This window comes from Geotrypetes seraphini, chromosome 12 (assembly GCF_902459505.1).
Source record: "Geotrypetes seraphini chromosome 12, aGeoSer1.1, whole genome shotgun sequence".
Lineage (NCBI taxonomy): Eukaryota > Metazoa > Chordata > Amphibia > Gymnophiona > Dermophiidae > Geotrypetes > Geotrypetes seraphini.
In genome coordinates, this window is record NC_047095.1 from 49,756,267 (window position 1) to 49,768,462 (window position 12,196).

Here is a 12,196-nt window from a genome sequence, read left to right on the forward strand (position 1 = left end):
CTTCATTGGTTTCCTATCGGTTTTCGAATACAATTCAAACTCCGCTTACTGACCTACAAATGCACTTACTCAGCTGCCCCTCATTATCTCTCTTCGCCTATCTCCCCCTGTGTTCCCTATGATCCCCCCTCCCCCGTGAGCTCCGCTCAGCTGGTAAGTCCCTCCTATCTGTGCCCTTCTCTTTAATTGCAAACTCCAGATTCTGACCCTTCTTCCTTGCTGCGTCATATGCTTGGAACAAGCTGCCCGAATCCCTATGGCGGGCTCCGTCCCTGTCAGTGTTCAAGGCCCAGTTAAAGCCCACCTCTTTGAGAGTGCTTTCATCTCTTAACTTCTTTCACCTTGGGTTCTGCATCCCTAACCCCATATGTCATGTATGTCTGGCCAAGTTAGATTGTAAGCTCTTCCTAGCAGGGACTGACTATAAATGTCAAAATGTACAGCACTGCGTACACCTTTCAGTATTATATAAGTGATTAGTAGTAGTAGTAGTAGTGTCAGCAGCTTTCTTTAAGGACATAAAATTCTCACATGTGGAACTACCAAGCTTTCAGGATCATGACTCTGGAGAAAGATAATGGATATATAAATATTAGCCTGGCAAAATCCAAGAGTTTTGGAGGGAAAATTGGTGCTCAGGTAGAGAAAAGATTTTGTAGAACTGCTTGTCCAAACCAACTATTTCCTCTGGAGTTTTGTTCCAAACAGTAGTGGATTGAGGAACAAGTAGTAGATGCTTTGCAGGTGTCCTCAACAGATGCAGAGCGGAAATGAGCTACCGAAGTACACTTATCCCTCCGTATTCGTGGGGGATGCAGGCAGACCATAGACACTAATACGGAAAAACTGCAAATAACTTTTTTTAATGTTATTTGCAGTTTTTAGAAAAAGTCTTCCGTTTTTATTATTGGAACTGTAAATAACTTTTCTACAATGATTTCTGGGCAGGCAAGCAGCGATTTCTGGGCAGGCATGCTGGGAAGAAGCCTTTCTCTCTATGGATGCTGGGAAGCAGCGTTTTTCTCAGTGCACACTGGGAAGCAGTGAATCTGGGGAGAAAGCATGGTAGCAGCAATTTTCAGAGTGAACGATAAGCGATATACTTTTTTTTTTATCGGTACAGTAAAAGGAAAAAGAACTTTAATGATGATGTAATTTTTAGGGGTGGAGTCAGCTTCCGAAAAATCGTGAATAAACGAATCCGCAGATACGGAAACCGCGGATACGGAGGGAGAAGTGTAGCCACAACTTGGACATTATGGGCTGTCGTACGGCACTGAAGCATCAGCCCAGCCTGAGTATACATGAAGGAGATACAGTCTGCTAGCCAAGTGGAGATGGTTTTCGTGGAAAAAGGAACTCAAAGTCTGTTAGGGTCAAAAGCCACAAAAAGCTGGGAGTACCTCTATGAGGTTTACTCCAGTCCAGATTCTATGCCACAGCTTGTTTGTAGTCCAAGGAGTGAAGAGCTGCCTCTCCAGGATGCTTTAAGTGCTTTTTAAAAGAAAATAGGCAGAACTGTGGATGAGTTCTTAGCACTACTCTGTCATGGTAGAATCTTGTGTAGGATCAGACACATGAGCTTGAAGCTCATTTACACAGTGTGCAGATATGAGAACAATGAGGAAAACGGCTTTCCAAGTAAGAAGTTTGAGAGAGCAAGATGAAAGTGGTTCAAAGGGAGACTTCATGAGTGAGGTGTAGAAGGTAGAAGTGGACATATATAGATGAAGTGCATGAAGGGAAACAGAGAGCCAATGAGAAGTTGGAAAGGAGACAAAATCTATTGATGATCCCTTCTCTTAGGGTTATTAATACAAGACGGCAATTTATTTTTTCTGTTACTGCACCTCAAATTTGGAATTCTCTCCCTATTTACTTAAGGGAAGAACGTAATCTGGAGAAATTTAAGAATAATTTAAAAACTTTTCTTTTTAAGGATGCTTTTGATAATTAGTTAGCAGTCCGCTGGTTAAACTTTTATTTCTATTGTTTAATATTATGACTTTTGTTTTCCCTGCCTTTCGTTTTTTTACCGACTGTCTTACTTTTCTTTAATGATTTTGTATTTCATTCTCCTTTTCCCTTGTGTTCATGGTTTGTTAAGTATGTCTTTTAGTCCGCTTGGATGTAAAATATTGTTAAGTATTGTATTGTCCCCCAAATACTGTAATTTTTTAAAATGTTCATCGCTTAGAAATATGATTAAGCGATTAATCAAAAATTTTATTAAACTTGAAACGAAGGTTGAAAATCAGATCTGAGATCATGGTAGGGTGGGATCGACCATCTCCCAGAAAATCTGCCCCCCCATAAAAAATAATTTATGCTGTTCCGCGTCGCAGGCATAGCAGACCTGTGGGTAAATCCAAGCTTGGGGAGACATATATGTCCATCTCTACTGGCTGCCTGTCAGCTGACTAAAGAGACACACGAAGGAACAGCAGGTACAATCTAAGGATATCGTTCACATTTTTAAAGTTTGCACATATCCTTGATGGCTTATTAAATTTTTAAATGCTATCTCAAAGTGCAACATAAAAATCAAATACACAAAAATTCAACAGCACTGTTATATAGCAGTTCTTTTACACTGTGGTAAGTTTGCTGTAACATGCAGAAGCACTACTTACGAGATGTCTGGACATAATCTTCTTCAGCATTCTCCACTATCTCTGCCTCTAATGAGCTGCAGATGCTCGCAAGTTCTTTATAAGGAGGGGGCAACTTCATTGGTGGGGGTGCACCACCAACAGAAAAATTCATTCTCTGAGGAAATAAAATAGGATTCATATGAGTTTGAATTAATAAGCAGTTCCAAGGGGACGAAATATTATTTTGAGAAAGCAGACAGAGAAAAACATGAAATAGAACTTGGAGCCCACATAACTTCTAACCTGCAAATTTAAGTGCTTCAAGCAACTACAAGAATGTTAAAAACTGATCTCACTGCTTCTATAAATTAATTCAAGCCCAACATGAAAATATCTATTACAAACATTGTTCCCAATTATCATATATACAAAAGTCACCACCATGAATATCACACATCAGTGCACAAATATCAGCTTTTAAGAGCTATCAACAAAAGGTTGCATAATTATCCAAAAACACATCAGCTATCTTGCAGAGGCGTATTCAAAACTAGCCATCACATGGCATGCCATTTTCTCTCAGTAAATGTAAGAGTTCCCATGCAGTGCCACATTGGAACCAGATCCGGAAAATGCTGCTTGTAAAAATATCTATTACCTTACATAAATAAAGACACCGAGCAAAATCGTGGCAATCCATGTTAAGAGTTCAGAGAACAGTTCCGTCTGGAGGTAGGAACAACCACACGAGATTGTACCTTCCAACATTTAGCTCTGCATCTCAGAATAACCGAATCATTGTTTACATTACCTGCCCACCACAAATTATATTCAATTAGGTTTGATGTAATAAAACCTCTAATAGCATGCACTTTAGGAAGTGAGACATGGTTGCACCATTATAGCAAGCAGGGCTGTAATGTTTTCCAGCTTGCAAAGAAAACAGGACTAAATGTAAGATAAACCATTAACATTTAGAAATGGGGCCGTGTAGACTGACCTGACCTATGTTTGTGGAACACAGACAGTCCCCATGGTATGTCTGTATGGTATGGCAAATAAAAGCAGCCATCCTGGCTGGCTGAGCTGTCATGAAGATCTTGCTTTCAGTCCCACACCTGACATTGGCTCCTCAGGCTGACCAGGGCTTGCGAGGCTGTATTGACAAACCTTGATGGAGCCCTAGCCATCCACTGTGATACTCTGGACACATGTGCACCAGATTCCAAAGGGAGCCATGGTCTATGATCCCTGGCCAAGGATTGTGGCTTCAAAGGTTGGACTAGAGCAAGGATGTCAAAATTCATTTCAATTCTAGACTGCACTGGGGAACATATTACACTTCTCTCTTCTTATTCGCGGTTTCAGCATTCGTGGTTTCAATTATTCATGTTTTTTAGCTTGCTGGCTCCTCCCCCCCCTAAATTACATTAGCTTGCATAGAAAAATCGCTGATTCCAAGCATTTACAGAAAAAAATTGCTGATTCCCAGCACTTTCTTCACCGTATTTTGCCTCTCCTTCAGGAACAGGCCAGGTCTGCCACCATGTTATTCACAGTTTCACTATATTCATGATGGTTTTTAATAGAAAACAGTGAATAACATATGAAAAAGTTATTTGCGGTTTTTTTTGTATTTGCGGTTCTGTTAATCCCCTATCACAGCGAATACAGAGGGAGAAGTGTACTTCCACATGTTGATTAGAAGGGAATGGCTATGATTTGCATAAATTTCCATAAAAATAGCATTTTACTTTATAAAAATAAAGTCATTTTCAAAGATTTTTGTGATCCAATCAATTTATTTGATACCTTTTTGGGGGAAGGAGGGGAAATGGATTTTAGTGATACATGTTAGGAAGGGAAGGAATCTGGGGATTGGGAGAGAGTAGTAGTAAAGGGGGAATCTCAGAGGACAATGGAGTGTTCAAAACAATTGGGCACACTAAACTAGACACTAATTACCTCTTGCTGGGCAACTAAGGGTTTTGGCTAGGATCAAGAGAGGGAGGGAGAGGCATACCTCCTCACACCCAACTGTATCTCTGAACCATCAGTCACTCTCTCTCCACTCTGCCAAACCTCCTTTGATCCTTTCACTCTATCCCTGCCCCCTCCTTTAACCTTCTCATTCTCAACCAGTGGGATCTCAGGATTCCTTCATGTTGTGTCCCTCCCCTTCATATTGTTTTGTACCTTCTAACAGACTCTCATTCACTCTAGCACTCTTTACCATAACCCCTCTTTCACTCTCATTTCTAAAACACATCTATTAAATTCCCTCAGTCTTTCTCCCCCTTACCATATTATTTATGTATTTATTTATTTGAAGGATATATATGCCACACATTCAGTAGGTTTCTAGGTGGATTACAGCACTACATACATACTTTATAAAGAGACACAACATAATTTTCAGGGGTAACAAGTACAGGATAGGGGGAGATGTTTAGGTATACAATCATCGTTAGAGACTGTGTACGCATCCTTATAACCCGTTCTGGGCTCCTGGGAAGGATGGGCTATAAAACGAAATAAATAAATCAAGACAAGGTGCATTTATACATTTTGCTAAGTAACCAACTGTCAGGTTTAGGTTTTAGCTCTATAGACTGACCCTTCATTTCCGCTTAGTGATTTTCCATCATCGATTAGTAGATGGGATAGGCATCTTTTGAATGTTTTAAGATCAGTTATAAACCAAATTTGTTCTGGGAGCAAGTTCCACCACTGGGGCCCCTTAATGTAAAAGATATGGCTACTGCGTTCTTCAAGGTGCATTTTTTGAGTGGCGGGTATATTACCTCACTCATCATCTTGCCCTCTTCACCAATATAACCCACAGCCTCTCTGATTCTATCGTTCTCTTGCAGACCCCCTCCCCTATCCTCTGGTACTTATTCTCACTCACAGTCCCATTTTATGGCCGTTTGTGGTAATTAAGAGAACAGTAGAAGAAGCAGGGCCAGAGTGGCCTGTTAAGACAGATAGGGAAAATGCCTGAGTACTTGATTGTAAAGTGCTTAATACACCTTGTCCAATCCAAAATGGTCTCCAACCCCACCAGCAGCCAAACTACTGACACAAGGGCTTCTTTCATCTTTAGCCCTACTGCATCTGGGGTTAGGTCTGTTCAATGCTCCCTTAGTGATGCCTAGATATTCCGTGAGACTGCATGTCATACACAAACTGTAGGAGCTAGCCCCACTACTCAGTCACTAGGTCCCAGATTATTGAACACATGCCACTCCACACCACATGACTTTTCTCTCCAGGCATGCAACCACAGTATTCTTTAAACTGCCACTGTGGAAGGTCTCCATTGTTTCTAGAAAACACTGAACATAATCTTCAATTTTTTAAATTAACTTTATGTGGGTAGGCATCCTCAGACTCTTTTTACCAGGAGAGGAAGGAGTTAGAACATAGCTAAAGCAGGAGCCCTTACTACCTACAAAGATGGGTGGTGGTAAGTGCTCACACGGAAATTTAACAAAATGGCCGTGGTGTTAAAAGAAGATATGCTCTTTTTTTAAATTTTTGAACCCTTTTTCCTGAAGCAGTGCGAGGGCGTGAAACAAGGGTCTTATTGAGAAAGGGTTATTATTTCTACCATCGGCCTGGAGTACTACCTGCATGAGTGGAGGAACGTAATGAGAGGCTGGGGTGGGGCCGAAGTGTATGTGGTTCCTGGTTCCCGATTCTTGGTTTGCTGTGGTTACTGCAGACTTGAAGACTGTTTCAGCAACGCTGATAGGACTTGATGAAGATAGCAATAGACAGCAGTGGACTAACTGTATGAACTGCTAGAAGATTGGTGCTTTAAGGGAAGTTTCTTCTATTTCCAGCTTTTCAAGTGAAATTCCTTCTGCTAGCAGCTAAGTATTAGGCTTGTTCTGCATTTTTGCATGCTTTTTGGAAACTTTGTGGTTTTGATTTTGTTTTTTCACCACATTAAATATTAAACACTGTTTTGTTCTGTAGCATGGTGCTATAGATTGTATATCTCTGTGCCTGGGTGAATTGCATTTTTTTTTCTCAGATTTTTGAGTTTTTTTGCTGCAATTGTACCTGGACACAAGAGGAGCCTGTGATTACTGGACTCTAGCCGGTTGGCTTGACTGTCTGGCATGGTCTAAGTTATCCTGCCTGCTGTTCTGAGGCTCGTTTTGATAAATATTTGGATTGGCCAGTAGCACATAACAACACAGTGTTTTTTTTAATTTTACCATAGGTGTGATAATACTATCTAGTAAATCTTTTTGGTGTCAAAAATTCACCTGTTGGATATTTTTGTGTAACTTTTGCATATGACCATTAAAAATGCCTTTTTTGTATTATGTCTGTGGTAAAATTGGCCTTAGAGCATCCTTATGCAAGTCTTTCCCATGTGCTAAGGCCAACTTTCATTGCAGCTGTCTAATTCCCCCACCTGAGCACTGTGCTTAGATGCGCCATCTTGTCCAGTTTGTCTGATTTGACAAGATTGTAAGCTCTTTTGAGCAGAGACGGTCTCTTCTATATTTTGATATACAGCGCTGCATAGAGAATGACACGGTGGCGGGTTACCCACAGCTAGCCGCATTTAGCCACGGGTAACCCGCCGAAACGGGGAAGAAAAAATAGTGGCCTCTGCGGGACGGGGACAAGGCCATTCACCGCCCCGTGGAGTGGTGAATGGACTTGTCCCCGCAGTGAGGCAATCAAGGATCGCGCGGTCCCCGCCATCTTCCTCCCTCCCTCCTTACCGCCAGTTGAATTTCTGCTGGTCCGCGCTGAAAAAAAAAAAGCCTCCTTCCTTTTCCCCTGCTCTTACCGCCATGCTCATGCTGCAGCTACTAAAGCCGGCAGGAAGTCTTTCCGATGTCAATTCTGACGTCGGAGAGGACGTTCTGGGCCAGCCAATCGCTGCCTGGCTGGCCCAGAACGTCCTCTCCGACGTCAGAATTGAGTCGGAAAGACTTCCTGTCGGCTTTAGTAGCTGCAGCATGAGCATGGCGGTAAGAGCAAGGGAAAAGGAAGGAGGCTTTTTTTTTTTGAGCGGCAGGGAGGCAGCAGGCTGGCTTTGGCTAGAGAGGGAGAAAGGTAGGCAGGCAGGATTCAGGGGTGGAGGTGGGGGTGGGAGTGGGACAAAGTGTGGAAGGCAGTGAGAGGGACATAGGAAGGAGGCACTAGGGGCACTAAAAACATGGGAAGGAGGCACTGGGGGCACTAAAGACATGGGAAAGAGGCACTGGGGGCATTAAAGACAGGAAGGGGCACTAAGGACATGGGAAGGAGGCACTGGGGGCACTAAAGACATGGGAAGGAGGCACTAAGGACATGGGAAGGAGGCACTGGGGGCACTAAAGACAGAAAGGGGCACTAAGGACATGGGAAGGAGGCACTGGGGGCACTAAAGACATGGGAAGGAGGCACCGGGGGCACTAAGGACATAGGAAGGAAAGAGGGAAGGAATAGAAAGGGACAATTCTTGGGCCTGAGTGCAGAAAGAAAGGATACACAGACAGAAGGAAACGCAACCAGAGACTCATGAAATCAATCACCAGAAAGCAAAGGTAGGAAAAATGATTTTATTTTCAATTTAGAGATCAAAATGTGTCAGTTTTGAGAAGTTATATCTGCTGTCTATATTTTGCACTATATTTGTCTATTTTTCTATAGTTACTGAGGTGACCAAGCTTGCGGAGATGGGGCGGAAACAGGGTTTTAAAATTTTAGTCCTAGTAGTTTGCCGGTCCACAAAATAATTCTTTTGTTTCTGCCGGTTCACGGGTGTAAAAAGGTTGAAAAACACTGATGTAGAGTATGCCGGCTTTCTTTTTCGCCCAGCCGCATACGTTCAAAAAGCCGCGCTTGCGCGGCTGCTCGAGTTGATCAATCTTCTCCTCTCTTACAACTTCCTGTTTTCGGTTGCGTCAGAGGAGAATATTGAACAAATGAGCACCCGCACGTGCGGCTGGGCGAAAAAGAAAGCCGGCATACTCTACATCTAAGGTGAGATGGAGGGAGGGAGATGGCGGAACACTGTAATCGGTCGGGTGTCTGCTGTTTTTGTATCACTGCCTGCCTGCGCTCACGTTCCAGATCCTCCTGCATTTTTAGTGTGCACAATTGATCTGATTCGAGCTATAGGTGAACATGGAGTCACGTCATTGCAAGGGAGGACAAGTCAATTGATTTATTTTATGTTCTGTTTTTACTACAGGGCAGAGGCACTGAAACAGATTCTCAGTGCAATAGTAGTAGTGGCAGGACTCTCTTCTGTCTTCATGGTGTTTCGCAGTACTGAGGCTTATATGGATGCTGCGGGGGCGGTGAATGGGATGGCAGTGCCGGTGACGGGGCGGTAAAAGGGATGGCGGTGACGGGGCGGTGAAGGGAACGGCGGTGACGGGGCGGTGCAGAGGATGGGGACGAGGACAGATTTTTTTCCCCGTGTCATTCTCTACTGCATATGTCTAGAACAGGGGTGGGCAACTCCGGTCCTTGAGGGCCGGAATCCAGTCAGGTTTTCAGGATTTCTCCAATGAATATGCATTGAAAGCCGTGCATGCAAATAGATCTCATGTATATTCATTGGGGTAATCCTGAAAACCCGACTGGATTCCGGCCCTCGAGGACCGGAGTTGCCCACTCCTGGTCTAGAAGCACTAGAGAAACGATAAGTAGCGGTAGAAGGATGAACCCCATGAAGAGAGCTCAGGACAGAAACCAAAGCTGATGCCAAATTACCTAATATAAACAACATAGTAACATAGTAGATGATGGCAGATAAAGACTCGAATGGTCCATCTAGTCTGCCCAACCTAATTCAATCTAAAAATTTGTTGGGTTTTTCTTTTTTCTTCTTCTCCTTAGCTATTTCTGGGCAAGAATCTAAAGCTCTGTCCAGTACTGTTCTTAGGTTCCAACTACTGAAGTCTCTGTCAAAGCTCACTCCAGTCCATCTACACCCTCCCAGCCATTGAAGCCCTCCCCATCTATACCCTCCCATAAACAGCCACATATAGACACAGACCATGTAAGTCTGCCCAGTACTAGCCTTAGTTCTTCAATATTTACTATTATTTTTTGATTCTAGATCCTCTGTGTTCATCCCACGCTTTTTTGAACTCTGTCACCGTTTTCCTCTCCACCACTTGTCTCGGGAGCGCATTCTAGGCATCCACCACCCTCTCCGTAAAGAAGAATTTCCTTACATTGCTCATACAGTAGTAATATCTGTTTTAAAAGGGAAGGTATAAGTATGCTTTTTGTGAATATTATCCCATGGGAAATATGTGCACACATTTATGCCTATTGGGCATCCACAATATGTACCTAAGTCCATTCCCCGAAATGCCTTTGTCCAGGCCTGATTTTTAAAAGGCCATTTCTGTGTGTAATATATACTTTTATGAGCAGAAATGCTTTTGAAAACTTAGCATAAAAACATACCTTTTCCTTTTTATCTTCTTTTACTTCATTGTGGTCTGTACTGGGCTTATTTGTCTTTTGACTTGTAATAGATACCAGCTGCAAAAATGGTAAATAGATTGTTTTAGAAAAAGTATGCACAAATATTCTGTGTCATAAAGAAACCAAAAAGAAGGCATGAAATCAATGCTTTTAAATAGTATGAGAGTAAATCAAAAAGTAAAGGCAAAATACATTTAATGGTTTTAATAGTAGTAACTGTGAGCAATTGAACATATTATTTTTCCACATAGTCCACATGCAAGATGATACATTGTTGTAATGTTCAACTAGCTTCTGCATTCCTGCAGAGAAGTTTTTTGGCTGCTCCCAAAGCCAGGTGAACATCGCTTCCTTTATTTCATTGTGCTTTGCCTTTTGCTCTGCAGTTCACAGTGAAGCACCCATGTCTTATCACTGATGACAATTCTCTCCAGAATACTTGGATCTTGTTCATACAATCTCAGGAACTGGGTTGCAACCTCCACATACTGTTGCTTGTGCAAATCAATAAGCTGTTTGGGAAAGTGCAGACTTTCTTGTATCCCAAGCTATCATGCATTATTGCAAATGCATCTCCTTAGCTGATATCTAGCTGTCTTGGTATACGTAGGTACCAATGAAATAGGAAAATGTGGGAGGGAGGTTCTGGAAGCCAAATTTAGGCTATTAGGTAGAAAGCTGAAATCCAGATTCTACAGGATAGCATTTTCAGAAATGCTCCCAGTTCGACGCGCAGGACCAAAGAGGTAGGCAGAGCTCCAAAGTATCAATATGTGGTTGAGACAATGGTGCATGGATGAGAGATTTAGATTTGTTAGGAACTGGGCAACCTTCTGGGAAAGGGGGAGCTTGTTCTGAAAGGATGGACTCTACCTTAACTGGGATGGAATCAGGCTGCTGGCACTAATATTTAAAAAGGCGATAGAGTAGCTTTTAAACTGAGGTGCGGGAGTGGGGGTGGCGGGTGGGAACCAACAGTCGCCCAGGAGCAGATGGTTCAGTGTGAGATATCCTTGAAGGATACTATTGAAATAGGATATTTAGGGAGTCCCAGTAGAGAGGTTTCAATAATGGTGAAAGAAAGCCAGGAGGGTTTAAGAGGAAGGCAGAGTAAAAGACTCAAATTTTCCCTGTCTTCTCAGCGTTCTGTTACAAGGAAAAAACATAATTTGAAGTGTCTGTATACAAATGCTAGAATCCTAAAAAATAAAATAGGAGAGTTAGGCCCAGATTCAGTAAACTTACCAATCCTGTAACGATTGTCGCAAAACCGGTTTGACTGGTTTTGCAATCGTTCGTGTTCCCCGACCCGATTTACAAAACTGCTGTCTGATGTGCTTCTCTGATCACTCATCCAATCTCTGATCCGATCATGCTAATGAGGGAAAATGCCATGCAAAAGAAGGCAGCGATCGATTCACAAAGTAGAAGAAGAGATCCCGACTGGGTTTGCCGATCCGAAAAAGAACGACTGCTTAAGACCAGTCGCTCACTATCTGTGGCCAACTCTTCTGCCCTGAAACCTCCCCGAACATCAGAAGGGATGCCTACTCCCTCCTGCCTTTGCCCCCCCCCACAAACTTTTAAATATGGGAGGAGGGATACCCACCAAAGCGCACTCCTGCTCCACGCCACTCAACGACTGAAGAAACCCGATCTCGCGGCAGCCACCACTGACTGGGTTAGCAGCGGGGGCAAGAGCGCAGAAAACTCGCTCCTGTCCACTGCACCTCTGGATCACCAGGGATCAGCAGAGGAGGTACGAGGACAGGGCGGGGACAGGGTGCAGAGCCTGGCAGGGAGGGAGGAGGGCTGGGTGCAGAGTATGACAGGGGAGGAAGGGAAGGGGGCAGAGTGCAGGGCCTGACAGGAAGGGAGCTGGGTGCAGTGCCTGACAGGGGAGGGAGCTGGGTGCAGTGCCTGGCAGGGAGGGGGCTGGGTGAAGAGCATGGCAGGATAGGGCACTTGAATATTAAGCTGTTCGACTTATATTCAAGTCAACCATTTTTCTTCCTTTTTGGGAGGAAAATGGGGGTTTCAACTTATATTTGGATTGACTTATATTCAAGCATATATGGTACCCAGAGGACACCAAACACCTATTTGTATCCTTATGAGCATAGTATGGTATTACATAATTG

General features: G+C 43.2%; 1 protein-coding gene across 9 annotated transcripts in view; it reads right to left on the reverse strand.

Annotated features, from left to right (window-relative positions):
- The window catches only part of PATJ (PATJ crumbs cell polarity complex component), a 392,685-nt gene that overhangs the window by 202,627 nt on the left and 177,862 nt on the right, over positions 1–12,196 (reverse strand). For all 9 annotated transcript variants that reach the window (XM_033916053.1, XM_033916047.1, XM_033916046.1 and 6 more), the window contains 2 exons: positions 10,035–10,112; positions 2,634–2,769 (listed from right to left, as the gene is read on the reverse strand). In XM_033916053.1, coding sequence (XP_033771944.1) covers positions 2,634–2,769; positions 10,035–10,112 — 214 coding nt within the window. The remainder of the gene's footprint in view (positions 1–2,633; positions 2,770–10,034; positions 10,113–12,196) is intronic.